This window comes from Sus scrofa, chromosome 14 (genome assembly GCF_000003025.6).
Source record: "Sus scrofa isolate TJ Tabasco breed Duroc chromosome 14, Sscrofa11.1, whole genome shotgun sequence".
Classification (NCBI taxonomy): Eukaryota; Metazoa; Chordata; class Mammalia; order Artiodactyla; family Suidae; genus Sus; species Sus scrofa.
Window position 1 is genome coordinate 9,835,205 of NC_010456.5, and position 26,461 is coordinate 9,861,665.

A 26,461-nucleotide genomic window follows, 5' to 3' on the forward strand; every position below is an offset into this window, starting at 1 on the left:
ACCTTCCTGACTCTTCCCCATTCTGCACAAAACCATATCCCTGAAATTCCCCCCTTTCTTCCTTTTCCTATTTGCAGTCAACATCTCCGCTCATGCCTAGAAGTGAATGTCTCACAGCAGCGTGCAGTGACATCTCCCCAGTCATAGTTCCTGTGACACTAGAGCCTCTTGAGATACCGATGGGTATCACTGAACAAAGCATTCTAGAGTCAAAAGTTGGCTGATGGCACGTACTCTAGCCATTCCTTGAAGAGGCATCTACGAAGGGCCTCGAGAATAAATAAACCGGTTTAACTTTGCTAATCTGGTGTTTCCCAAATGTAACACACTAGAGCATCTTTTCTGGGTGTGGTGGGGAGAGGATGTCCTAACCACACTCCGAGGGTCACTAGCACTCTGCAGATCACAGCTTTGGAAGTTCAAGAAGCTACCATGCCCTGCTGGGTGAGGGTGGGAAGCATTTTAATTCAAAATGCATTGATCAGTTCATCTAAAAGGGCTTTTCTTTGACCAAAGGCTTGGAAGCAGCAGCAGCTGAATGCAGGGAGAGCCAGTCCATGAATGGGATGAGTCCTCCCCATACTGCAGAAAATCCCAGTCCAGAGGCATCACTGTCTCTCTCCTGAAATAACCCGCATTGGACAACTGTCTCTCAAGCTATTTAGGAAATAACCCAAATTTAGAAAAGAAAAAAAAAAGATAATAATATGTCCCACCCATGTCTGTAAGAAGAACTCACCCTGGGCCTGAGAACGAGGAATTCCCTTGCAACAGATGAAGAGAATTAGAAATAAAACTATCCCAAGGTTAGGGACATCAGCAGGAACATTTACTCCTTTTTAAAATGATTTATGATAAATCTAGCACCTGAATGAAATCAACCTCAGTGTCAAAAATCTGTACACACTATGCTTTACATGTAAAAGCAGTTAGCTGCTGTGTTCCTGCATTTGTATATTTGTATATATTTGTACCTGAGATAATACACTAATAGAAAGTTACCAAACACATCTAAGCCGTTCACCCTCGGCAGCAGGAAGATGGGTATCACTAGTGATAATGGTAATAACAACTTCTTTCCATTACTCAACTTGTGATCTCAATAGCAGAAGTGTACATTTTATTCAAATAATACCTATAAATTTAGTTTCAGTCAGCCTAAACCCTTCTGAATTCATAATAGTTAATCGTATCCTTAAATATTTCCAATTAAAGGATGCTACATGGTACCTAAAAAGCTCCACATCTAACAATACACATAATGTTGAGATAATCCAGTGATTGCACTGCGTATCTGAGACGCCACTCTTTTGATGGCCTATGAATTGAGCTTTCACTACTCTGACTCCAGCATAACCAGCCTTTTACATATATAAGATGCTTGAATTTTGACTCTGAGAAAGGTAGTACCTTGATTATTTCCCTGTGTTGACTCTGAGATGCTGACTCCAAGCTGGCTGCCATAAGAATTGATGCCCATCATGCCACTGTGAGCTGGGGAGCTGGAGAGAGCCGGGATCTGGCTGGGATTCCTGGGGACGCTGTAGAGAGCTTCTGCAATGTCCGCGGCTCGCTTCAAAATGATGTCCTACAAGACGACAGGTTGAGGTGAGTGTTTTTATCCAGCAAGAAGAGTCGAACTCAAGAGAGAGGAAGATGTGAGTGCCTGACCTGGTTATTGTGTGGTGTCCCATAGAGCGCCTCCACCAGATCTGCAGCTCTTTTCAACAGCATTTCCTAGAAAAAGAGATGAAGGATGGGGTATAAACAAAGGTAAAACCCCAAATGGCCAACGCAAAGGGAAATTGCATATAAAAATCAAAAGTCCAGGGAGTTCCTGTTATGGCTCAGAGGTAACCAGCTCTACTGGTGATCATGGGGACGCAGGTTCGATACCTGGCCTCGCTCGGTGGCTTAAGGCTCCGGTGTTGCTGTGAGCTGTGGTGTGGGTCACAGACTCGGCTCAGATGCTGCGTTGCTGTGGCTGTGGTGTAGGCCGGGAGCTATAGCTCCAATTTGATCCCTAGCCTGGGAACTTCATGTGCTGCACGTTTGATCCCTAGCCTGGGAATGTCATATGCTGCATGTGCTACCCCCCACCCTCCCAAAAAAAGCCAGAAATACATCCCCCCAAAATGTAAGTAACTAGCCAAGATGTCCTGTATTTGGTTTGACAGGTAGACTATAACCACATGTGTGAATCCCTCTGTTAATACGTGTTTACGAGAAATTCATCTCAGTAAAAGGGCTCCATAAATAGCTTGGCTACCAAAACAAACAAACAAAAAAACCAAGCAAATTAAGGGTAAAGTTGGTTAAAGTGAATAATATCATGGAAGTTCCACTAAAAAACTCCCAGACTATTCCATTAAAAAGTCTGGTGCTCTAATTAACCAAATAGTCTTAAAATGATTGATTGACCTGAGTCTAGCCGCTTGCCAAGGAGTTGTCCAGAGTACTGAAATTATCTTGGCAATGCCTTCTGCAAAATTTTATTCTAATAAAGATGAATTCTTTCAATAATATTTCCCCCTGTTCACTTTAACCAGAGAGAATTAGTAATCAGTAATCCCTTTCCTCTCATTTTGTCTTTTCCACCTCCTGTTTTTAACAGCCTTTTAAATTGCTATTAACCTACTTTCCAGATATCATCTAATTTAATGGTGGGGCTGGGGATTTTTCCAAGAGTAAAATAAAGGTGTGATGTAGACGCAACTGTGGTACATGGATTTCACTCACACTGTGGAAAAGACAACATGACATTTTATGTGTGTGCTTAAAATGCAAATATAAATCATAAAATTGAGTAATTTCTCACTTAATACCTAATAAATTGATGTATTTTTAAACAAAGAAGGCTAAAATAATGGTCCAGATTCACAATGTAGTTTTGGTAAGCAAGATCATTTGAAAGCGATGCATTTCATGGAAATTTTATAGGGAGGTGTTTTTCCCTTCATTAAATACCTGTGTATGGACTAGGCCCCCAGTGACTACTTGATTGTGGATTAGTATGTCCCTGTAATTATGGGTAAATGAAATTACATTTAAATATAAAGGAATGGGAACATACACTTTTAAGCAATTACAAAATTATTTGTTTTCATAAAGTAGGCAGTTTTATAAGCTAAAAGCTCATAGTGTATCTGTTTTATAGGCCCAAATTTTCAGATTACATATTTCCTCAGTGATTAATCATAATATATTTCATAGTTAGTAGATTTTTATGTATATCTTGTTTCTCGAGATTAATCAAATTTCAATGCCAACTTTCATTTCATTTTAATTTTTTTTTCTTTTTTTTTTTCTTTTTTTTTTCTTTTTAGGGCCATACTTGTGGCACATAGAAGTTCCCAGGCTAGGGGTCAAATTGGAGCTGCATCTTCTGGCCTACACCACAGCCACAGCCACAGCCAAGCCAGATCTGAGCCACATCTGCAACCTACACCACAGCTCATGGCAACACCAGATCCTTAACCCATTGAGTGAGGCCGGGGATCAAACCTGCATCCTCCTGGATACTAGTCGGGTTTGTTACCACTGAGCCACAACAGGAACTCCTAATTTCATTTTAAAGAGGCTTAAGTGGCTAGATTTATCTAAGTTTGCTGAAATTCTACAAGAAGGTTTTCATATGTCATTTTTCAAAGTATTTTACCTTAGCTAATCTCTCAGGATCTCCAGGATGTCTCGGGATGACTTTTTGCAGTCTCTGGAAGCCATAGTCTATGGTGGGTTCATTTAAGGCTGAAAAATAAAAGTCCTCTCTTTGAGTATGTATCCTGCCTATGAGGCACATCTGCTAAGTCTGCCACAGGCAACAGAAAAGCTCTGATATTATATGTCTAAAAACTGATACGTAATGGACTCAGTCAGGAAAGGGTTTTCACTGTTGACATTGGTTAATTCACATTTATAAGTCTGGAATTAATAGTAATGTAATCATTAGAATTATGCCTCGGAATTTCACGATTATTATGCTGATGTTATCATTTCTACCTTAAGTGCACACACTTATAATTCTCCACTCGCTCTCAAATAATCAGAAATATTACACAGCCAACCACATCCCATCTCAGTTTCTTAGGAAGACAGCGAAGTTCCTTCACATGCTTTTCCCTTCTTCCCGCCTTCTCTTCCCCAAGTACGCCTCCATCAGCTAGGCATTCTCAATATCACTTTTTCTTCATTATGCTCATAAATACTTACATTCATGCATATATAAACCTTCTGTGAGTTGATTTTCATAAAACCTTGTTCGTATACATAGTACACTTTCAGAATTTTCCATTATTATTTTGTTACACGTACCGGCATTTCATGACAGGCTCCATCATACACTGCAAGTTCCATAGGAGCAGAATCTATATTGTTTTGCCACTGTGTTCTCATTGTTGGAGGCAGTGCCTGGCACATAGTAGGTGCTTAGTGTCAGCAATTGACAAATGAATGGGTGAGGGAGCGAAGGAAGGAAGGATCTCTTTGGCACTCCTACTATGTAAAGAGTTTTCCAAGTTGATTCCTCTCTCCTTTTGACTTCTTCCTCTCTTTCTTTACTTTTTAAAAGTTTATTGTGTAAATTTTATGGTTTTAGAATTAATACATGATCAAAGTAAAGAAGGAAGATACAAAGGATAAAATAATAATCACCTGCACTCCCATTAGGCTGCAGTAAACACAGGAGGGTGTATTTCCTTTTTAATCTTCCTTTTTGCATATGTTTTATGAATATTTTGTTGCTATAATTTTAACCCTCAAAGCAACACCTTTTATTTAATTATTAAAAATTTTTAAAACAGAGAAGCAAAAAGAAAAGCATCCATAATCTCACCATTTTAGAGATGATCTGGGTTAATATTTTTGCTTATATCCTCCAAGATTTGAACACCCACATATACTTAAAATTATTCAGAGACATACTATTCACACTTTTACCTAACCTACTTTTTAATCCATTTAACAATATATCAAACTTTTCCCCAGGTTATTAAATATTCTTTTATTACATTATTTAAAATTCCTGCATATTTTTCCACGACATGGTCTATAATTTATTTAAATGGCTTGCTAACGTTTGGCATTTAGCGTGGTCCTAATTTCTCACTATTATAAAAATCAGAGCAATAATTATCCTTTGTGCATAACTTTAATTATTTCAATTGGAAAATTCTGAGAATTGGAATTACTGAACCAAGAATTATGATTTATATTTAAGGTCTTTTGCACATACTGTCAAATCATTCCTCAGAAGAATGCTGAAATTTATAGCCCCTCCAGCAGTGCATGTGGTCATTTTAACGTACATTTCTTTATCCATCAGTGAGGTTGGAGAGTTTTTCCTTCTACTTGCTGGTCGTTTTAATTTCTTCTTTTCTGAACAGCTTATTAATACTTTCTGTACTCTTTTGTATTGAGGATTAGTCTTTTTTTTTTTTTTTTGTCTTTTGTCTTTTTTTGTTGTTGTTGTTGTTGTTGTTGCTATTTCTTGGGCCGCTCCCACAGCATATGGAGGTTCCCAGGCCAGAGGTCCAATCAGAGCTGTAGCCACCGGTCCAGGCCAGAGCCACAGCAACGCGGGATCCGAAACGCGTCTGCAACCTACACCACAGCTCACGGCAAAGCCGGATCGTTAACCCACTGAGCAAGGGCAGGGACCGAACCCGCAACCTCATGATTCCTAGTCAGATTCATTAACCACTGTGCCACGACGGGAACTCCTGGATTAGTCTTTTTTAACTTGCAAAAACACTTCATATATTATTCTTAACACTCTATGACTGTCACCATGTAACAATATCATATCCCAATTTGCTCTTGGCTATTATAGATAGACCATCCCAATTCCAAGATCTGGTACACACACACACACACACACACACACACACACACACACACACACCCATCCTGGATGCATGTGTCTGCATATACATACATGCACATATATGAGTTTTTAGGTCCATCAGGAAAATGCATACTGCTCATTGTACAGGTAACATCTCATGGGTTTGCTCTCAAATTAAAAGAAACAATGTTTATAATGCCCTCAGCACAGTTCTTTGCAGGTAGAAGATCTTAACCAATCTCTTCTTTTGTAACTAAGCCTCTGACAGATGTAATTATTTTTTCTGTTTATTCTTAGGCTTGTACATTCAGAGAATCTATTTGTGATGATCATTTTGTCTCTCTCTTTTTTCTTTTTTGGCCACCCTGCAGCATATGGAGTTTCCAGGCCAGGGATCAGATCTGAGCCACAGTAGTGACCTAAATTGCAATTGTGGCGACACAAGATCCTTAACCCATTGTGTGGGGCTAGGGATCAAACCTGCGTTCCAGCATTCCCAAGATACTGCCGATCCCATTGAGGCACAGCGGCAACTCCTAATTTTGTCTCCTTTTGATAAATATATTAATTCCACTTAGTTCTCTTATTCTCAATCCCATTCTTGCATTGGCTAAAACTTCCCAAACAGTATCTAAAAAGAGGATAATAGTGGATATTCTTGACTTCTTTCCTTTAAATAGGAATGACACTAACACTTCAGCACCAAATGTGGTGTTGGCTATTTGCAATATATGTCAGTTATGTATTAATCAAGGTTGTTATCAGGATTTCTTAGAATTTTAGAAAATTACAACCATATGAATTTTCCCCCTGGACCAATTGCTGTTGTATTTTATAGTAGATTTATCGATATTTCACAATTGACTCATGGATGTGGTATCTAATTTGCTTAGTATATTTCTGAACACAATTTGTTCATATTTTCTTACATTGCTGGTGTGAGGGTGAAATAAGTTACATTGCATTTTGAGCCCTTCACAAGCATCTTTTACCGTTATCGTTGCTGTGGATTTGTGTGTCCATATTAGTAACTGGGACACCATGCAGGGTGTCATCAGCTTCTGACTGATTTTTTTTTTTCCCCACTGTACAGCAAGGGGGTCAGGTTATCCTTACATGTATACATTACAATTACATTTTCCCCCCAGCCTTTGTTCTGTTGCAACATGTGTATCTAGACAAAGTTCTCAATGCTATTCAGCAGGATCTCCTTGTAAATCTATTCTAAGTTGTGTCTCATAAGCCCAAGCTCCCGATCCCTCCCACTCCCTCCCCCTCCCATCAGGCAGCCACAAGTCTCTTCTCCAAGTCCATGATTTTCTTTTCTGAGGAGATGTTCATTTGTGCTGGATATTAGATTCCAGTTATAAGTGATATCATATGGTATTTGTCTTTGTCTTTCTGGCTCATTTCACTCAGTATGAGATTCTCTAGCTCCATCCATGTTGCTGCAAATGGCATTATGTCATTCTTTTTTTTATGGCTGAGTAGTATTCCATTATGTATATATACCACATCTTCCGAATCCAGTCATCTGTCGATGGACATTTGGGTTGTTTCCATGTCCTGGCTATTGTGAATAGTGCTGCAATGAACATGCGGGTGCATGTGTCTCTTTTAAGTGGAGTTTTGTCCGGATAGATGCCCAAGAGTGGGATTGTGGGGTCATATGGAAGTTCTGTGGATAGATTTCTAAGGTACCTCCCTACTGTTCTCCATAGTGGCTGTACCAGTTTACATTCCCACCAACAGTGCAGGAGGGTTCCCTTTTCTCCACAGCCCCTCCAGCACTTGTTATTTGTGGATTTATTAATGATGGCCATTCTGACTGGTGTGAGGCGGTATCTCATGGTAGTTTTGATTTGCATTTCTCTTATAATCAGCGATGTTGAGCATTTTTTCATGTGTTTGTTGGCCATCTGTATATCTTCTTTGGAGAAATGTTCTGACTGATTTTTATTTTATACCTGCTTTGAAAAATAAACGGAGAAGTTTTCTCTATTTTATGCTATGTGCTATAAAACTTAACCAGCGTGGACATTATCTCTTGACGAAAAGTTTGAAAGAACCCCAGTGAAACTGCTTTTCTCATGGTCACCAGTAACATCTTAGCCAAACCAAGAGGAACTTTTCCATTCTTATCTTAAACTCAAGTTAGCACTTGACCCTGGAAATGCTCTCCTGCTGGAAAAACTTCCACTCACTGGCTTTCCGGAGTGCACACTGCCCTGTTGAGCCCCTAAGGCTCCAGCCCTGCCATTCCAGCCTATTTTGGAAGAAATGGACTGTCTTCCTCCATCCATTTGTAAATGCTGATATTCTTACAGGCTTCTGCTTGCCTACACATTCTTCTCGGCAACCTCATCAGGGTACCCATGACTCCTATGTTGAGCTAGATGCTGACCTTCACAAATCTTTATCTCCAGCGCAGATAGCCTGCCTGAGACTCAGCCTTATTTATCCAAGTCCTGGCTGGAAATGTCCAGCTGGATCACCCATAGACTCTGCCCATTCAAAATAACCCCACCCTCATGCTACTCACCGCGAATAGCCGTCAGTCATCAAAAAATCATGCATTTCATCAAGACTTTAAATGTTTTAGCATAGATTCTGATATAGCATTTGTTTAAAACATCTAATCTCCAATTTATGACTCTCCGCATAGCCTCCCCTACTTCGCTGGAACTTTCTGAACAGTTCTCTTTCTAATTTTGTCTTCCTTTTGTCCCAAAGAGAATATCCTAAAACTTCTAGGTGATTGGGTATTAAATTGTGAATTATTTATCCTAATTAATTGCCCTGGGTTCAAAAAGGTGGCCTGCCAAATATCTGCCTTTCGGAATTTATTAAATTTTTTTTGAATTCATATTAGTCTGGTCTGTGTTCCATGGGAAATGCTTTAAATGTATTAATGAATATATCTTTTTGATTCTATTATTTAACATTTTTTATAAGTAATTGCTACTATAAATTTATCCTTCCACATGCTCCTTGTATATCTAATAGGTTTTTAATGTATATATTTTTCTCTAGTGATTAGAAAGATGAACACCCTATTTGAAAGTAGTACCTCTAGATTTTTGTAAAATTTTTTTTTTTTGTCTTTGCCTTTTCTAGGGCCGCACCCACGGCATGTGGAGGTTCCCAGGCTAGGGGTCCAATCAGAGCTGTAGCCCCCGGCCTACACCACAGCCACAGCAACGTGGGATCCAAGCTGCATCTGCAACCTACACAACAGCTCACCGCAACGCCAGATCCTTAACCCACTGAGCGAGACCAGGGATCGAACCCGAAACTTCATGGTTCCTAGTCAGATTCGTTAACCACTGCGCCACGACTGGAACTCCAAGAGATGTTTTATTTTTTCTAATTATTTGAGTCCCTTGAGCCCCGCCACATATAAAAAATGTTGTTAACCTTGAATTTCCCCCACCTCATTCTCTCCGCTTTAACATTTTTGTTGCTGGTTTATCATATTCAGCTAATCTCCCTATTATTAGATTTTCTATGATCTCTTTTAGACATTAATTTTCATATCTATAAGCTTTATCACTGTATTAAAGATAATTCAGATATTATATGTTTAATTGCTTTTTCTGCTGATCAGTTGTCCTCTGCTACCATGACTTTTCCATTCTTGCATTTTTTCATTGATCCAGTCTCAGAAGTCAGGTTACCTCGGTAAGAGTAAGAGTTGAACTCTGTCAGGGCCCTTGGAATAAGAATATCTTTCTGTCTCCCTCACACATAATTGGCCACTTCTCTGGACACAGAATTGTAGAGTATATTCTTTCCATTCAAGATCAAGCGTCTGCTGTGGCCTAGTTCTCTCTGAGGTGGGGACCGAGGAGGCTGGGGAGGGTTTGTCAGGGTTTCCCCCATTAACTTCCCGGCCCGGCTCTTCCGTTCCTGGGAGCAGAATGCCACACACATCCTCTGACACAACCCCGTCTGCACATGTTAGCACAAAGGCACAAAACTTCTGGCATGTTGATGAGACCTGCCTACCTGCATGCACGAATACCAGCTTCCCCTTATTTTTATGTTTTCTTGAAAATATCCTTCACTATATTCTTAGAACGGGGGCCGATTAAACACTTGTAGTCATATCACCGTCTTAGCCAGAAACATATGTAAGAATAGCTGTATGTATAATTAGAATCATCCTGTAAACTGTTTTTCCCCCCACTTAGCACTACAATGCCAGCAATTTCTGCAGACTTTTTCTTTAATAACAGGATTTTTAGTAGCTATAATATTCAATAATGAAAACTGTTATGATGGCTGTTAGAATGTACGGAAGGCTCACAGTGGTATGGCATTATGCTAAAGCCTTTTAAACTCATTTAAAACCTCATTACAACCCCATGATGTGAGTTTCCTCTTCATTCTAAATGAGGTTCCAGGCAGGAAAGGTGGGGTCTGTACCCTGGATTCTCCAAGGCCTGTGCTCTTCACCTTTTCTGCTGTAGAACCAGAGGTGAAGCCCCAGCTGGATATGCCTGCAGCCTCCTGGGCCAAAGTCTGCCCCTCTTTTCTTTGCTCCTCGACTAGAGCTGCGAAGGGCAGAGAGACTGGCAAAAGTGGCCATGCACCTTCCGCTTCCGCTCACGCCCTCCCTGCACCCGCTCCCGCCCCTTCCCACGCTTCCTCTGCAGCTCCTAGCAAAGGGCAGAGCAGAGTAGAGCTCGGGCAGTCAGACTGCTGGGCACCGAGGCAGGGAGAGGCCCCATGTGGTATCAATCAGCAAACACAAACAGCGTCCCGGTGCTGCGGGGGGAAGCAGACTCGGTGACAGAATGCTCTCAATCAATCATCGCCTCGTCTCTTTTCAAATATGCACCATTTCATTACCTAAGGTGCTGATTTGCTTATGTAGAGAAGATGGACATTTTAGATGTGGGTATGCGCCCATCATGCCAACCATAAAGTAAGGGACTACCCCGTAAAGTAGAAAACCTACCCCCCACCAGAGGTCCCCGCCACCTCCCTGACTGTCCCTTCCCTCCATCTGTGTGGTTAGCAGGCAGGTTCTCGCTCCCTCTCTAGCGCTCCAGCGGTCCACCATCAGCCCGCCACTAGTCTCTTTATTCCTGGGTCCTTCCTGCTGCTCACAGGGGTCCCCCAAAGCTGGGCTCTAAGCGGCACACAGAACGGTCTCCCTTTCATGGACTTTCTCACACAGCTGTACCCACTGTCGTCCCCGTTAGATGAAAACCTCCAGGACACAAGGGCGGTGTCTGCTTTATCTCACCTGCCCTCCCCTCCTCCCTCCCCACCGACCTCAGAAAGAGCAGACTCGCCTGACCACCCTGGGTTAGCAATTCATGTTTGAAACTGAATAAGCAAAACAGACATGGGCATGATCTGTGGGATGAGTTCTGTGCGGATCTAAGATGAGAAAGACCACAGTGACATACACTGTCACCTGTATCTATAGGGACAGGGAATAATCACATGCATGTGCCTGCGAATACACACACACACACACACACACACACATATTCCACTTCATCAAGTGCCTTTTGAAGTAAAAATCATAAAGTCTAAACTGTTTAGTCAACACCAAACTAAGAGGAAAAGTCAGTCAAGCCCTCCAGCGTTCAGCCTTCTAGGGCCAAGCCTTCTACCATCAGGTTGCCGTGAACCCCTTTGATTCTGGTTCTAGAGGCACTTGCCGTCTGACCAGCTGTCCAGCATCCCAGGGCTTGAGCCTCCCCTTGAGTCCCAGCGTCGCCTCTCCCTACCTCCCTGGGTGTTCCCTCACTTTTCAGGCCTGGCATGAGCCAAGTAAACCTCAATTAGCTAATGAGGTGCCCGAGCCCAGCCCCAAGAGTGTCTCTAAGGGCCAGTCAGATCATTAACTGCCATCATCCGTGTGAATTTACAGCCTCTGCCACTGCATGGAACTTGGGGCTGGTGCGAAGTCCTGCCAACCCCTTGGCTGACAGGGACACAGAGGAATGCTGGCGAGGCAAAAACAGAGTAAATTAAAAATATGCTTCGATCTATAGGCTCTCTTTATCTATGTCTTTCTTTAGTAATGTAACATTAAGGTAAAAGGTCATATCTCTACTGAAATATAATTTATATTTACCTTTTATTAAATAATTATGACATGGCATGAAGTTAAATATTACAGAAGCTAATCAAGGGGGAATTCAATAGAGAAAACTCAGACATGAGAATTTCGTCTTTGCTATACATAGAATGTCTTAATCCTCCACTGGGAGTCACTCGGGTTTGCTTAAGGAGTTTAATAATACACATTTCAACTGCCACAGAATCTAAATCCCATTTGGATCAGCCTTGGAAAAACTTTCATCAATACCTTGAGATTTCATAATATTTCTCCAGAGAGCCTGGATCTTACGTGTCATTTCTCATTTTGATTGCGGGTATAATATATGAGGTTACTTACATATCTTGGACCTGACGAATAGATATAAACTATAAGCAATGTGAGGAAGGTTTCTTTTATAAGTAAATAGTATTTAACTAAAAATATCTACTGGGAACCACTCATTAAAAAAAAAAAAAAAAAAAAAAAGCTGGCTTTTGCTCAATAGTAACTTTCCCAAAGGGTGGGTGAGATGGATAAAGTCTACATGATTGTTTTTCCTTAAGAGGAGGCACAGAGACAGATGATGCTCACCCCAGCTCATGCCTCTACTTCTGCTTCCCCAAAGTAGAGGGGACACTGGCTAACATGGAAAGGGGACTCCTGGTTAGAGTTCTGGTCAACCCTCCGCAGTGACAGTGTTGACTCTAAAGGCAGGTGATCATTTCTTCCCTTGACCAGCGGAAGATGACAACATCAAGGGCCAATCAAGTTCCTTTGCAGAAATTTGAGAGGAGGCACATAAGATGAGGGAGATCTGTGAGCTCAGGCTGCCTTTTTGGGTTGCTGGCCTGGGTTGCAGCTTCCCTCACTGGTGAGTCTTCAGTTGGAGCCTAGGAGCATCACAGACTCTCTGGTTGGTGGTCCAAAGGCCGACAAAAGTCTAGAGGGTCTGAGCCCAGCTGGTTGTCTGCACATATGTGCATTTATCTACAGCAGAGACTTTTCACTTTCACAGGCCACTAAGCAGTCCAGTCCTAACTCTAAATCCTCATCTCCTCCAAGAAGAAAGCAAGCAGTGGAGAAAGAATCCTCAGGAAATCTAAAACCTGTGTAATGTGATGGCCAGATAAACACCACATCAGAAGATGGACTTTGGTAAGTAAGCAGAGGAGAAAACTTGCTTTAGGAACCCCTCTCCATACAGCTCTGGGCAAAGACAGTTGCTCTCTGTGGACAGGACAGGACAGGAAGGCATAATACAGCCTCGCTGGGGAGGAATTGAGACGCACACAGACTAGCTCCTGCCCTCCGCCCACCTTTCGGACGTATCCACTGTGTGCTTCCCTCAGAGCATCTGTGTCTTCAAAGTGCTTTGATCCCATAGATTGATTCCTGTGAGGTCTGCCGTCTTTCTTCAGTGATTTTGCTTTCTTTCTTGCACCCAATCCTCCCAATTTTCTCGTCTATTCGTCTGCCTTCTGACCTACTCCTCAGGTGTCCAGCATTCCAGGCTCTGTTCAGTTGGCACTTTGATGCTCCCAAGTTAGTTTTTTTCATAGCATTTAATGGTGTGATGAAGATAAAGCTGCCCCTTGCCTGGGATCTGCCTCAATCCCTAACCCTGACCAACGACCCCACCTTCAAGGGCAGGCGGACTCTGGTTTACGTCTCTACAAAAACAAAAGCTTGAGGTACATACCCTCTAAGACCCCTTGTAAACTCTTGCATTATATGATTCTAAGATGATTATACTCAGTGCAGTGAAATTATTCTTTGAGAAGTGGAGATGGGTGGAGTTAAGGCCATAGACTGTTGAATTAAGTTGTCTTTAATCTTTGCTACACTGAAATGTCTCCTTACATCCATTTGTTTCAATGTAGGAAAAGTTTAGTGTTACCAATTAAAAAAAAAAAAAAGAACAAAGATAATATAGGAACACGTTATTAAGAGGTGGTACCTGCCTTTGTGGATACAGGAACGAACGAGAACACGAAGTGAGAACCAGCATTGCACAAGTGAAAGATTAGACGGAAGCCTTTGATATTTTATTTTAAATGAAATATTAATTTAATATTTAATTATGCTTTGGCTTCAAGAAAAACTGCAGCAGCAAGACAGGGAGGTAATGTTTGAAGAAGGGAGTAATATACATGGTTAAGGAGACAACTGTAAAAATTAAAGATAAATTTCAAGGGTAAATCTAAATGCCACCACGGAGCAGTTATGAATATGCTCTGCTCTCCGTAATGTGTATTTAGAATATTATAGCTGAGAGTAGCAGGCCATTAAGGGGCTGCGATGTCTCTCGTGAAACAACAGCCCCCTGTTCTGGGGCTTCCAACGGAGACATCATTCCTCAGACTCAGCCGAATGATAGATCCGAATTTCACAGGAGGTGGGGGTGGAGGCAACTTCAGTAAAACTGCAGGCTGCCAGGAGGGCTATTCATCCAACCTGTTTCCAGTGTGAACAGGGAACAACTGGTTTTGATGTCTGAATTGGGTATTTTTAACTAAAAATCAGATTCATTTCTTAAATGAGATTTTTTTTTTTTCCCTGGGATAATGCTATAAGAAAAAGGAAGAAATGTGGAGTGGGTGAGCTATTAACATTTGCAAAGCAGCACACACATCTGTGCAGTGCGGCTCAATGGGAGAAGGTCCCCATACCCCACCTAGCCTCAGGAAGAGGCTGTGCAGGGTGTGATTTGGGGGCTGTGGAAAAAATCTAGGCTTCTCATTTCTCCTCCCAACTGCTGCTTGTTCTTGGCCATTCTCCTGTTGCTGAATGCTTCCTCCCCCAAAAATGAGCAGGGCCGTGTCATTAAATGCGGTTGTTGGTGCTAGTGAAACGTTAAGAATGGTCCTGAGGAGGAGCTGACTTGACGTGGATTCCCTGGCTTCTATGCGTGTCTCCGTAGCCGGGGTGTTTTGCCAGCCTCTAAATTCAACCCCACACCTTGGGAAGCAGCTCCTGGGCCCGCACCTGGCCAGCCAGACCCAGTTGGCCTCTCCTTTGAAAACCCATTACCTACTAAGCCACTTGCAGTGAGCACCCAGGCTCTGAGGCTGCCCTGGCCTTCTCTGTCACCTAAAAACTCTGATTTCCAATCTAAACCGAGATAGTAAAGGCATAATCTGGCAGGTCATGATCTGGCAGGTCTTCCACTTTTTAGAGAAGAGAAGATATGCAAAAAAAAAAAAAAAAATCCACCCTGGATCAAACAGCAATGAAGGAGGAAGCCCCTGAGAACTCACCCAAGAAACTATGTATCGCACAGCCAAATGCTTACAATAGTAAATTTTGCTCATATTTGTCTATTTCTATTCAAAATACATGTGTGTATCTATATCATTTCATTTTCCCAGTTAAGATAGATAGCTTCCTATTTTTTTAGGTTAGAAAACCAAGGCAAAGATCAGTTAGGTGATTTGCAGGGAAGTCTGGACTCAGGTCAAGTCCTTAAACTCTCTGTCACTGTCTGTCTTCCACCCCAGTGCTAAGCTCTCTTGAGTTTAATAACAAAGTAGAGTTCATCTTCTTTGCCTTCTGAAACTTATTCATGGAGAGGATCATTTCCATGACTTCGAGGCAATTCAAAGCACTTCATGGGTGCTAAGCCTACATATCATGGTGAAATAGAAGTATCCACATAGCAATCCAGGACACCAGGGCACAAGTAAGGCATCCTCAGAGCCTCCTCCATACTCACTCCCAGGCCTGTCTCCTGTGTACTTTCTCAGCAGAACAGCCAGAGAGCCAAGGCCATTGTTACTGGCCAAGTGAAACTACCAGATGAAGCCAAATGGATAGCCTTGGTGCAATTTCTTCAAATAAGCTATACAGTCTTGGTAAGTAGCACAAGGTCCATGGTTAAGGGCAACTCTGGAATAAGACAACTAGGTTTGGACCTGGCTTGGTGAGCTCAGGCAGCAGAATTCTCATCTCTAAAGTTGAGCTACAAATGGAACTATCATCATGGGAAGAGGTGGTGATTATATGAGCTCAGTAGATGACAGATGTGATCACTGAAGTACTAGCATCAATTTTTTTTTCCTTATAAGTTCTATCTGATGGTAGAACTTAACAGGGAGCTTCTTAACCAGTAATCAAATATTTAGCTGAGATTCTGCAAAAAGCCATAGAATGATACGGAAAAGCTGTGCTCATCTACCCCCGTGCCCCCAATGACCTACCATCTGCTCATGCATCATGATTTTTCATTGGTTTCTGTGGAGGATGCAGATTTTACAATTAGGGATGGTAGCAATTCCACCCCCAAATGCTATGCCCTAGACTTTCTCTCCCTGCATCCTCAAAACAGACTAGAACAATCAACAACCATGGTCCCACTGGATGCCCATTCCAGGATTATCTTTCTGCACTGCCAGTTCTCCGTAGAAAAGTCTGCAAGAGGAGTAGGAGATCGCCTCCCCCTAAGCTTCAGCTGGTGCCACCTCTAGGTCACAGACTAGACAGAGGCAACAGGACCTTTCCTGATGAGCTAGATTTGCATGTGGATCTCCCCAACTTTGCAGCAGTCAGCTGCACTTTAGCAAATCGTGGTGGGAGAAAAATAGACCTGCAAAGTCACACATATGAAGAAAATGCGTTGTTTTTCAGAGCCCTGATGTTGTTTATGCTGTACTTGGCAGCAACAACCGTGGGGAGCTATTACTGCATTTTTGCCTAATTATATACCAGGTAAGTTCCACCTAATAGACTTAGGTTTATTGTTGTGGTGTGTCCCTGGTTACAGGAACCAACAACGGTTGGACCATGAACCATAAGGTGTGTGTGGTGGGGTGGGAGGCTGAGGGAGGCGGGGTTTGGAGGCTCCCTTCCCATTTCCTGCTTTTTGAGTCTCTTTCTAGAAAGTTCCATCTAAGAGTAAATACCATGGTGTTTGTGGTGTCATGATTTGGTCTCAAAAGAACTGCCCCATGTTGTGGAGTACTTTACAAGCCAGGAAGTCACGGCAGCAGCCTGATGAGCAGGAGTCAGGTTCCCCAAACTCATTTTTTTGTTTAAAGGACAGATTCTCAGACCCTCCCAGAAGAGTGTGACTCAGTATGTCCGGAACAGGACCTGGTGTGATTCTTCTCCTACTTGGCCAAATTAGGGAAACAGCTATGGCTAAGATTATAATTAGCACCAGAGCTTTACAGAGAAAGAAAAGGAGGCTCAGAGAGGTTAAGCGACTTGACACAGGACAAAGAAGTCATTGACAGCACAGCCCGTGTCCGAAAGCAGGTCTCTGGCCGACTCCAGTGCGGCTCCTCTTAGCTCCATCCCACCCCGGACTCTCACTGATTCCACGAAAGCTCTCTCGGTCTCCGGTTTCCCCTTTCCTCTGGAATCAAGATTACATTTTCTACTTCACCACAGAGCTGAGGGTTTTGTCTTGGCCTCTAGTGGTCTCTGAAGCACCTCCCTGCAGTAGCACCGGACGTGGGCCTGGAGGAGCAGACCCCACTGCCTTTCCAGCTGTTGGACTAAGACTCCCGGTGGGGTCTAAATTAGCATCCCTGTTGGTGGCTGCTGGAAAGGCAGTGGCTTCTCCAGGTGACTGAAGATGTGAGGACTTGGGCCCTTCCGGGGAGCCTGCAGGATCATGGCCTTCTCCCTGTGAGGCCACAGAGGCCCCTCCCTCAGCATTCCAGCCAGCCTGGCCTCAGAGCCACACCTTCTGAGCCTCTGGGGAATCAATCAGCTCCTCCAGGACCAGACAAGAGACCACCCATCTGCTTCCTGTGGCGTCTGGTCCCTCTTTGGATAAAATCAGCTACCTGTCTCTACCAACAAGAATTGCATTTGGCCCCGGAACCTCAGGGAGGACGTTTTTAGAGAGCGATCAGCCTCCTGAGCTCTCCTGGACTGTGTTTGAATTTTTGTTTTCTGCTCTGACTGCAAAAGCATATACTACTGTGTCCCCACCCTCCACACCCCTGACTGCCTCCCAAGGTCTAACCGTCTCAAATGCAAGAAGGAAAATGCTCCACTGCTTCCCTGGCTGGAAATACTTTCCTTGTACCTGGAGAAATCAGACTGCTGATGTGAGCTGTTTCAGTGTTTAAACATGTGTGATGCTAATGTTTTATATTCACCTAATTTTTAATTTAAAATTGCTTCATTTGTTAGAAAATAACAACTAAGCAAAATGATAAAACTAATAGTATCAATACCCAGAAACCACCATGGTTAACTCTGTGGTAGTCAGGCTTCCATAGTTTACTTGCGTTTTTTTATGCAGGCATTTATTTTTTCATATATATAAAATTGGAGCATACTGTACATAGTTTTAAGCTTTTAAAAAATCACCAGCGTCTTTCATGTAACTAAATATCCACCCATAGCATTACTTTTAATGTCTAAAGAGTGTTTCAGTATACGGATGTTTCATTATTTATTTAATAAGCTTCCTAGAGGATGCTAAGAATGTTTCAGTTTTTCACATCTATAAATAGTACTCCAATGAAAAAGTCTTTATTTATTTATTTATTTTTTTTAATGGCCGCACGGAGGCATATATGAAAGTTCCCTGACCAGGAATTTGATTTGAGTTGCAGCTTCGACCTACACCATAACTAGCAAAGCTGGATCCTTTAACCCACTGCACCAGGATGGGGATCAAATCTGAGCCTCAGCGGGGACTCTAGGTTGCTGCAGTTGGATTCTTAACCCACTGTGCCACAGCAGGAACTCAATGAATAATCTTTAGGCAAACTCAGTTATTTCCCAAGAATACTTTCCTGAAGGTAGAATTGTTAGGTTAAAGGGTACGTGCATTTGTTTAGGGTTAGTGCCGTCAGGGTCCTCCCCTGGAGCCGTCTACCTTCCTACAGTAAGTGTTAGAAGGCCCCACTTTCTTATAATTTTGCCAACTTGTGTGTTTTCATTTTTTTTTTTTAAATCTTTGCCAATTTGATAGTGAAAAAAGGTTATCCTGTCGTTGCCTTAATTTGCTTTTATTTGATTACAGATGTGGTTAGGATTTTTTTTTTCCTGCTTTTTAGGGATGGACTCGTGGCATATGGAGGTTCCCAGGCAAGGGGTCGAATCGGAGCTGTAACTGCCGGCCTGTACCACAGCCACAGCAATGCGGGATCCGAGCCACATCTGTGACTTACACCACAGCTCACGGCAATGCCTAATCCTTAACCCACTGAGCAAGGCCAGGGATCGAGCCTGCATCCTCATGGATACTAGTCAGATTCATTTCCGCTGAGCCACCACGGGAACTCCTGTATCTTTTTATATGTAAGAGAATATGTCATATATAACAAGTACGTTTCCTGTTTGTCCTCTTCCTTTTGACCGAATGACTTAAACATAGACATCCAAACGTTTTCTTTTTCTGCAATCATAAATTTGTGATTTTTGAAATGCCTACATTTTCAGTTAAAATTATGTAATTCAGATATGCTTGTTTATGATATGAAATTAGATATCTAGCCTTTTTAAAAAATGCTTAACTAGGTGGCCTAATATCATTTGTTAAACATTCCACATTTCCACATTGCCTTAAGACGGCTCCTCCCCCGTACAATACTTCTGTATTTATACTATTCATGTGTGCAAAAACTGTTTAGTTTTAAGTGTTCTCTTCTGTTGCATGATATTTCTGCGTGTTCCGGCAAAGCCCCATATTCTTCTAATTACAGAAACTTAAAATAGGTTTTAATGTCTGGTAGGGCAAGGCCTCTCATTTTTCAAAACGAGGGATCCTATTTTAGCGCCTTTACTATTCCAGGTGAACTTTTGTAGTTTCCCCAAACATTTTGTTGGTACTTTGATTGGCGTTGTGTTAAATTTATTCATTAATCGACATCTTTACAATATTAAATCTTCCCACCTCTCCGCCAGCTGGAAGTATTTTGTCCTTCCTCTGAACTCCCTCAGCACTTTATACCTTTTTAAAAATCACTTTCTAAGCTATACCCACCCAATTTTTCAAACCTGAAACCTGAGAGTCGTCCCCCCCTCTTCCTTCCCCAACCATCACCCATCCAATCAATCATCAAGTCCCGTCATTGCTACCTCCTAAATTTCATCCACTTCTGCCTGTCCCCACTACCAGCACTCCAGTCCAAGCCGCCATCACTTCTGACCGGGGCCACCATACTGGCCTCCAGCTGACCTCCTTGAATCCACCCGAGCTTCCAAGCCATTCTCTGTGCTGCAGCCAGAATGCTCTTTTAAAAGGCACATCTGATCCCGGCACTCCCCGCTTTGACATATTCCAGTAGCTTCCCATGGCACCTGGGGAAGAGCCAAACAGCCAGGCCCAACCCTCCCTGACAGGTTGAACCCAACCTCTCTTTAACATTCTTCCCTGTTCCGAGTTGCCATCTAATACAGTCCATGTCCCTTCCTACCCCAGGGCCTTTGCACATACTGTCTCCTGCGTTTGGACTATCCTAAACCTTCCATATCTGTTTCAGATTCCCCTGACATATATCCCCAGCATCCTACACAATTCATCACATTTGTAATTCCTTGTTCAAGTCAGTTTCCATAACACTCATGGTAATAATAACAGTAATAACACACACCTTCTGATAATAAGATACAGGAATAAGTCATCCATGTCTCAGATACACTGGAAAAAAGGAACTATTTGCCAACACTGCGTTGCTAAACAGAAGACACCAGGCAGGGCGGCCAGAGACCTGAATCCTTATTCTGACTCTACTTTGAATTCAATGGGCAGTGCTCCTCTCCCTGGGTCTCAGTTTTCTCATCTGCAACGGGGGGAAATTGACCAGATGCTCTTTAAAGTCTCCTTATCTCAAAATGTCTTGAACTTACATGTAACCTAAGCCTTATATACAGTGGTTATATTTGAGAAGCATAGCGCTGTATGTGGAGTGTCCCCCGACTCCAGGGACAGCCCATGCTCCTGTCTCCTCCTACCCCACTGACCTCTCCATCTCAGTGTCCTTCACAGGCTCTTCCCTATCACCCTGAACCCTACCCCTCGGCACTCCTAAGGTGCCATTCTTCCATCCTGTAGGTACGCTCCCTTCCATGACCCTCTCATCTAGCCCAGTGGCTTGAAATCCCGCCTGGATACAGACCGCTGCCTTGTTCAGCAGCCTCAGTGTTTTCCCACGCAGCCCCCTTGTCCAACCTGCGCTCCTACCTCAGCTCCCATCACTGTCTCCCCCGACCCCGATCCAGCTACACTGGCATCCATGCTCTTCCCCTCCTCTTGGGTTGTACTCTGCCTGGGACCACTCACCCCCAATTCACTGACTGCCAGGTGCTATTCTAACTAACACTGGTGAACCAAACAGAAAACTCAGCCCTGAGGAGGCCCAGGGGCAGAGAAAATGTGAATGGAGAGAAGAGGAAGTCAAAGCGATATGGGGGGAGGGGGCAGACTGCCACACCTGTAATGCGCATGACTGCCCAGCGCCCCTTCCTCAGAGAGCCCCTCCCTCATCTCTACCCCTTTCTTCTCACCGTCTGAGGTTATACCATGTAGTTTCTTTGTTATCTGTCTCCCCCTTTAGAATGCAAACTTTATTAAGACAGGGCCCCTTATCTTGCCCACTTTTATATCCCAGAGCCTAGAGCTGGGCCAGCCCATGGCGGGCACATAATAAATGCTCACTCGAGTGACTGAAAAAAAAAAAAAAAAGCCTGGGTCCTTTTGGAAGCTAGAATAGCCCCAAATATTTTATTGCAACTGCAACGGAATCTTCCATAGAAGAAGAAACCCATCCAAAATGGCCTGTCTCAAGAGAGAAAAGTCAAAGGCAAGATTTTAAATGTTTACCTAAAAATCACCCTCTCTGTCTACTCCTAACTGATATCTAACCAGACATTTACACTTACCCAAGAATAGGAGGCTAAGTCCAAACAAGGAAGAATATACTATAAAGTAATATTATTAGAAATTCATCATAGGTCTGATACATTTTCTTGATTTCCATGTCTTTCTCTACACCCCTTGTTTTCTCTTCAAAGTACCAATATTTTAATGGATCTCCCTGCCCTCAGTTGTTCCCCTAAGAGTCTTTATGTCAACAGCATTTTTTTTTCCTTTCTTTTCTTTTTTTTTTTTTTTTTTTGTCTTTTTGCCTTTTCTAGGACCGCTCTAGCGGCATATGGAGGTTCCCAGGCTAGGGATCGAATTGGAGCTGTAGCCATCGGCCTACACCACAGCCACAGCAATGCCAGATCTGAGCTGCGTCTGTGACCTACACCACAGTTCATGGCAACGCCAGATCCCTAACCCACTGAGCAAGGCCAGGGATCGAACCCACAACCTCATGGTTCCTAGTCGGATTTGTTAACCACTGTGCCACGACGGGAACTCCTGCATTTGTTTTTCATAAGATAACAGCTTTAAGTTACTCTCCCTGACATGAGTACTCTCAAAATCATCTTAAATCTTGCCAAATTAAGTCCTAGCTCCCATACAAGGCCTTTTTTTTTTTCATTTTTTTAAAATTGTAGTAAGATATGCATAACAAAACTGATCACCTTAACCTGTTTCTAAATAGGCAGTTCTGCAGTGTGAAATAACTTCGCTTTGTTGCACAGCCAACCTCCAGAACTTTTTCATCTTGCAGAACTAAAACTCTGTACCCATTAAACATCAGTTGCCTCCTTGCCCTTCGCCATGGTTACCACCATTCTGCTTTCTGACTCTGTGAACTTGAAAGTGACATCAGTCCCCCAGGCTTTGGGTCATGCAGTTGTTTTACATCATGCGCTCCTGCTTTAGGTACCCTGTAGAACTTCTGAGCTGTTTTATGGTTTCCTTCCCTGGCGTGCCTAAGCTCACCTCAGCTTAGTTCTGGTCTGAGTTCTACCTAATGGATCCCCACAGCTGTTGAACCAGCCTTCCCTCCTCCAGAAACCAGCTCACTCACCCTTGGGGCCTCTGCATGTAGGATTCTCAGAACTGGAACACTCTTCCTTTTGCTCTTTGCCTATCCAAATCCTTCCTCTCCTTAAAAATGGTCTTCCATTTCCTCTCCTCCTTGACACCCCATCTCACCACTCTAGTTCACACCACACTCACTCTTCCTGAAGCTCGTATATTGTGTTCATTAGAAACACCAAACATTTTCAATATTCTAATTCTCCAGCTGCTCTGTGCAATGTACCATTGCCTCCTCCAATAGTTTCTAAACTTCCAAATAGGGACCATGTCATCTATGTCATCATAGCTTCAACCTGAAGAAAAGTAGTAGATACAAGGTAGGCAGTCAACAAATATTGAACTAATAGCTAATTTCTGCTTTCTTAAAATCTTAAAATACGTTGAATCACTCTGCAGCATCATGAGGCAACTTTTTTGAATCCTTTTCAAGAAAATTTAGTGATCGCCAGCAACTTTGTCAAATTTTTTATCTGGTTTGCTTGGATAAAAGTCTATTCTAGTATGGTTCCAGCAGAGTTCAGTTTATAAGGATGTACTCCTGAAGTGAGCTGCCATGACTAGACTGTGCAAAAATTGTTTACGTAAAATACACATTTAGAATCAGGTTTCCATGTCCCCATCTGATGCCAGTCACCCAGTCCGCTCTTCCCACACCAGCAGAAAGACTTAGGAAACTTAGAAGAATTATACAACAGAGAGACTAGGAACGAGCAAAGGAGAACCAGGAGCCAGTCTCCCCTGAGTCATTTTCTCACCCACCTGTGTAAATGAACCTCCCCGGCGCTCCTTTGCAGAACTGTTTGGATTTATAAGATAATGTCACTTCTACTACTCCGGGAATGTGCCGAGGAGGAGTCTGCACTCGGATGGCATGAGGCGTTATTAGCTGAGGAATGAACAGGCAGGGGGGTAAAATCCCTATTACACAACTTATCCCAGAGATACTGAACACATCTCCCATTGCTATCTCCCTTCCCCACTCAGGGCAAACTGGTACACTCATGGCACCCCAAATGCTTTGAACACTCTGTCTTACCTGTTTTTCTCTTTCATTCTGGAATTTCCTTTCAACCCAACCTGTCTATCCCTTTCCGCCCCATCAGCCCAGCCCAAGTCCCTCCCACTTCCTGTGCCCACCCAACCCGCATTCCCATAATCACTTGCTCCCCCAGTTCCTACACCGCTATGACCTCACAAATTGATTTGGCGATTTCCCTATCCAACTTAGCCCTATCTCATATCTTTCTGTGACTTATCGTGTTGTTTTTCTCATTATCTCAGTAGAAAAATTGGAAATTACAGAAAAATAGAGAAAAATGTTAACATTGCATTGACCCAGAGACAACTGTTATTAATCTTTGGCATGTTTCCAGTTCTTTTCTATGGATGTGTGTTATATAATTACATTTTTACATTCATAGACACTGTTGTGCTGATTTTTTTTTTCAGTTAGCATTTTAGAGTAAGCATGTTCCCTTTTTCTGTGTCATTAGAAATTTTTCAAACATAATTTTTAATGGTGGAATGATAACGCCATCATTTATTCAACCATCCTCCTATTGTGCAGTATCTAGCCAACTTCTAATTTTTCACAATTATAAACAATACTGCAGTGAATATTTATGTTTTTAAGGGATCCGCACCTATTGTGGCACACATGTCTTTTAATCCTCAGTGCCAGCTCATAGTAGGTACTCAATAATGAACACTCATGTTGCTAATGTTCTAGGAATTACTAGTTTCCCCAGATGAAAACAATCTTTAGGGCAAAGAAAATCAGAGAAGTAAGTTGCCTTTGCCTACCTCACTCCATACAAGCATGGTCCCAAACACCACTTGGAGGCCATCAAAAAAGTTGTCCCCAATGATGATGACCATGGCTCCTCCAGTGGTCCAGCCTTCACTTGGGCTAATGGCTTTGATGCAGGGAGTAGCTAAGAAGGCAGGGGAGAAAAAGAGTAAGGTCTGTCCTTTGGTGATTGAAGTGTGGAGTCTGGGGACTGGCTGATCTCAAAAGCTCTTGGTCATCTAAGAAGTTCAAGTTGAGCTTTGCTGACTTGCCATCATTCCCTAATTGGTTGTTGGTTTTCACCAGGTCATTAAAGCCTAATGAGTTGCCCACTATGTATGAAAACACTTAGCTAATTGTGCAAAGGGTGTTTTTAAAACTCTGTTGTTTTTCTCCATATTTTTATAAGTTGATCACCCTGGAAATGTGTAAATCCCTTTTCTCTCCCCACCTCCTCTGCTCCAAGATGTTAGGATTTACAAGGTCTATTAATGTGCTAGAGCAAGAAGGAGAAAGCAAAATCTACCCTAGTTGAAGGGTTTTTTGTTTTTGTTTTTCCAACTCTAACAAGAGACAATTTCTAATCACTTTCCTAACTTTGTAGGAAGGATTTTCCCTCCTTCTTCCATATGTTCAAGGCCTCTGGACTTTACATCCCAACAGGAACCCAATATGGTTTTCAGGCCATAACTAAAGTCAATCCATCACTCCATTTCCAAAGTTGACAGGGTCAAAGGTGGAGGAGAACTTTGGCAGGACTCCAAAAACATGAGCCCCCTTTGAACAGCCAGTCAATCACATTCAATCAGTCAAAAGAAACTGGATGGGTTCCTAGTTCTGACCCTGGGATTTTCTTCTCCCCTTTCAGTGCCCACTGTGGGAGAATTAACACCACTCCAAATTCTTTACTGATTCAATCATTTTCTTTCAGTTCATTAATTCCTATTTAAAATGATACAAGACACATTTTAACGGCCAGGTTGGGATGGGGGCTGGTGGGCAGTATACAGCCAAAAACACACGAAAATGGGAGCCTCATTTACCATCCATTCTATATTACAAGAGCTTCCTACACCAGTGAGTGGGAGAGTGTGGAAAAAGGAGAACTTAGATGGGATTTACGAAGGTTTGTCAATTATCTTCCTCAATATACTTAAAACTGGTGGACAACTTGAAGTTTAACAGTTACCGGTATTTCTAATTACTTTAATGCACTTGGAAAACCACCCAGAGCAGACCACGATTTCGTCTTGTCCAAGCAAACAAAAATCAATTAGTGTCACTTTCATTCTGCACATTGTTTTGTTTTGCCCACAATCTGTTTAAGGGCACATCTGACGCTTATTCATACACGTCTGGCACAGTAATGTTCCTGTTTAACTAAGATGTCATAGGCCTACATTTGCCTGAAATGCCCGTCTAGCAAAAAAAAAAAAAAAAAAAAAAAAAAGGACTGAATGGACGAGCCAGTGAGACACCGGGTGTCTGAACATTGGCTGGGAGATATGGGGGGGTTGCAACAGAGCAGACAGAAGTCAGTGTTTACAGCTTCACTTTAAAACCCACACGGTCTCGTGCACTTTCTCCACTCCTACCCAGAGACATGAATTTGAAATTCAAACAAGGAAGGTTGTGGAGAACGTCATCTGCCCGCCATGCTCAGCCTGGACAGCAGACAGCCCCACCTTCTGATGGGTCAAGCCTTCTCGCTCTCCGCCCGTGCTTCGAGTTGTTGTGAACAAACATGTTGTCGGAAACGGCCAGCACGTGTCCATCCACGTTCACTGTTGTTGACAACACGACCTGCAGGTTTCGGGGAAAAAGGGTGGGGGATATGGAATTAGTTTCACATAAAGTCGTAGCTGT

The 26,461-nt window shown here is 42.7% G+C and overlaps 1 protein-coding gene and 1 long non-coding RNA gene across 3 annotated transcripts in view; one reads left to right on the plus strand and one right to left on the minus strand.

Annotated features, from left to right (window-relative positions):
* EBF2 (early B-cell factor 2) overlaps positions 1-26,461 on the minus strand; it is a 210,583-nt gene that overhangs the window by 18,213 nt on the left and 165,909 nt on the right. Inside the window, exons 8-13 of the mRNA XM_001927186.7 lie at positions 26,281-26,398; positions 24,610-24,740; positions 23,566-23,692; positions 3,659-3,747; positions 1,672-1,737; positions 1,411-1,588 (exon numbers count right to left, since the gene is read on the minus strand). Coding sequence (XP_001927221.3) covers positions 1,411-1,588; positions 1,672-1,737; positions 3,659-3,747; positions 23,566-23,692; positions 24,610-24,740; positions 26,281-26,398 — 709 coding nt within the window. The remainder of the gene's footprint in view (positions 1-1,410; positions 1,589-1,671; positions 1,738-3,658; positions 3,748-23,565; positions 23,693-24,609; positions 24,741-26,280; positions 26,399-26,461) is intronic.
* Positions 1,520-18,446, plus strand: LOC106505895. 2 transcript variants are annotated; one of them, XR_001300739.2, is made up of 5 exons: positions 1,520-1,608; positions 12,922-13,061; positions 15,650-15,757; positions 16,530-16,610; positions 16,781-18,446. It is a non-coding gene; the product is annotated as an uncharacterized LOC106505895 (long non-coding RNA). The 2 variants fall into 2 exon arrangements; XR_001300738.2 differs by having other exon boundaries at positions 16,530-18,446.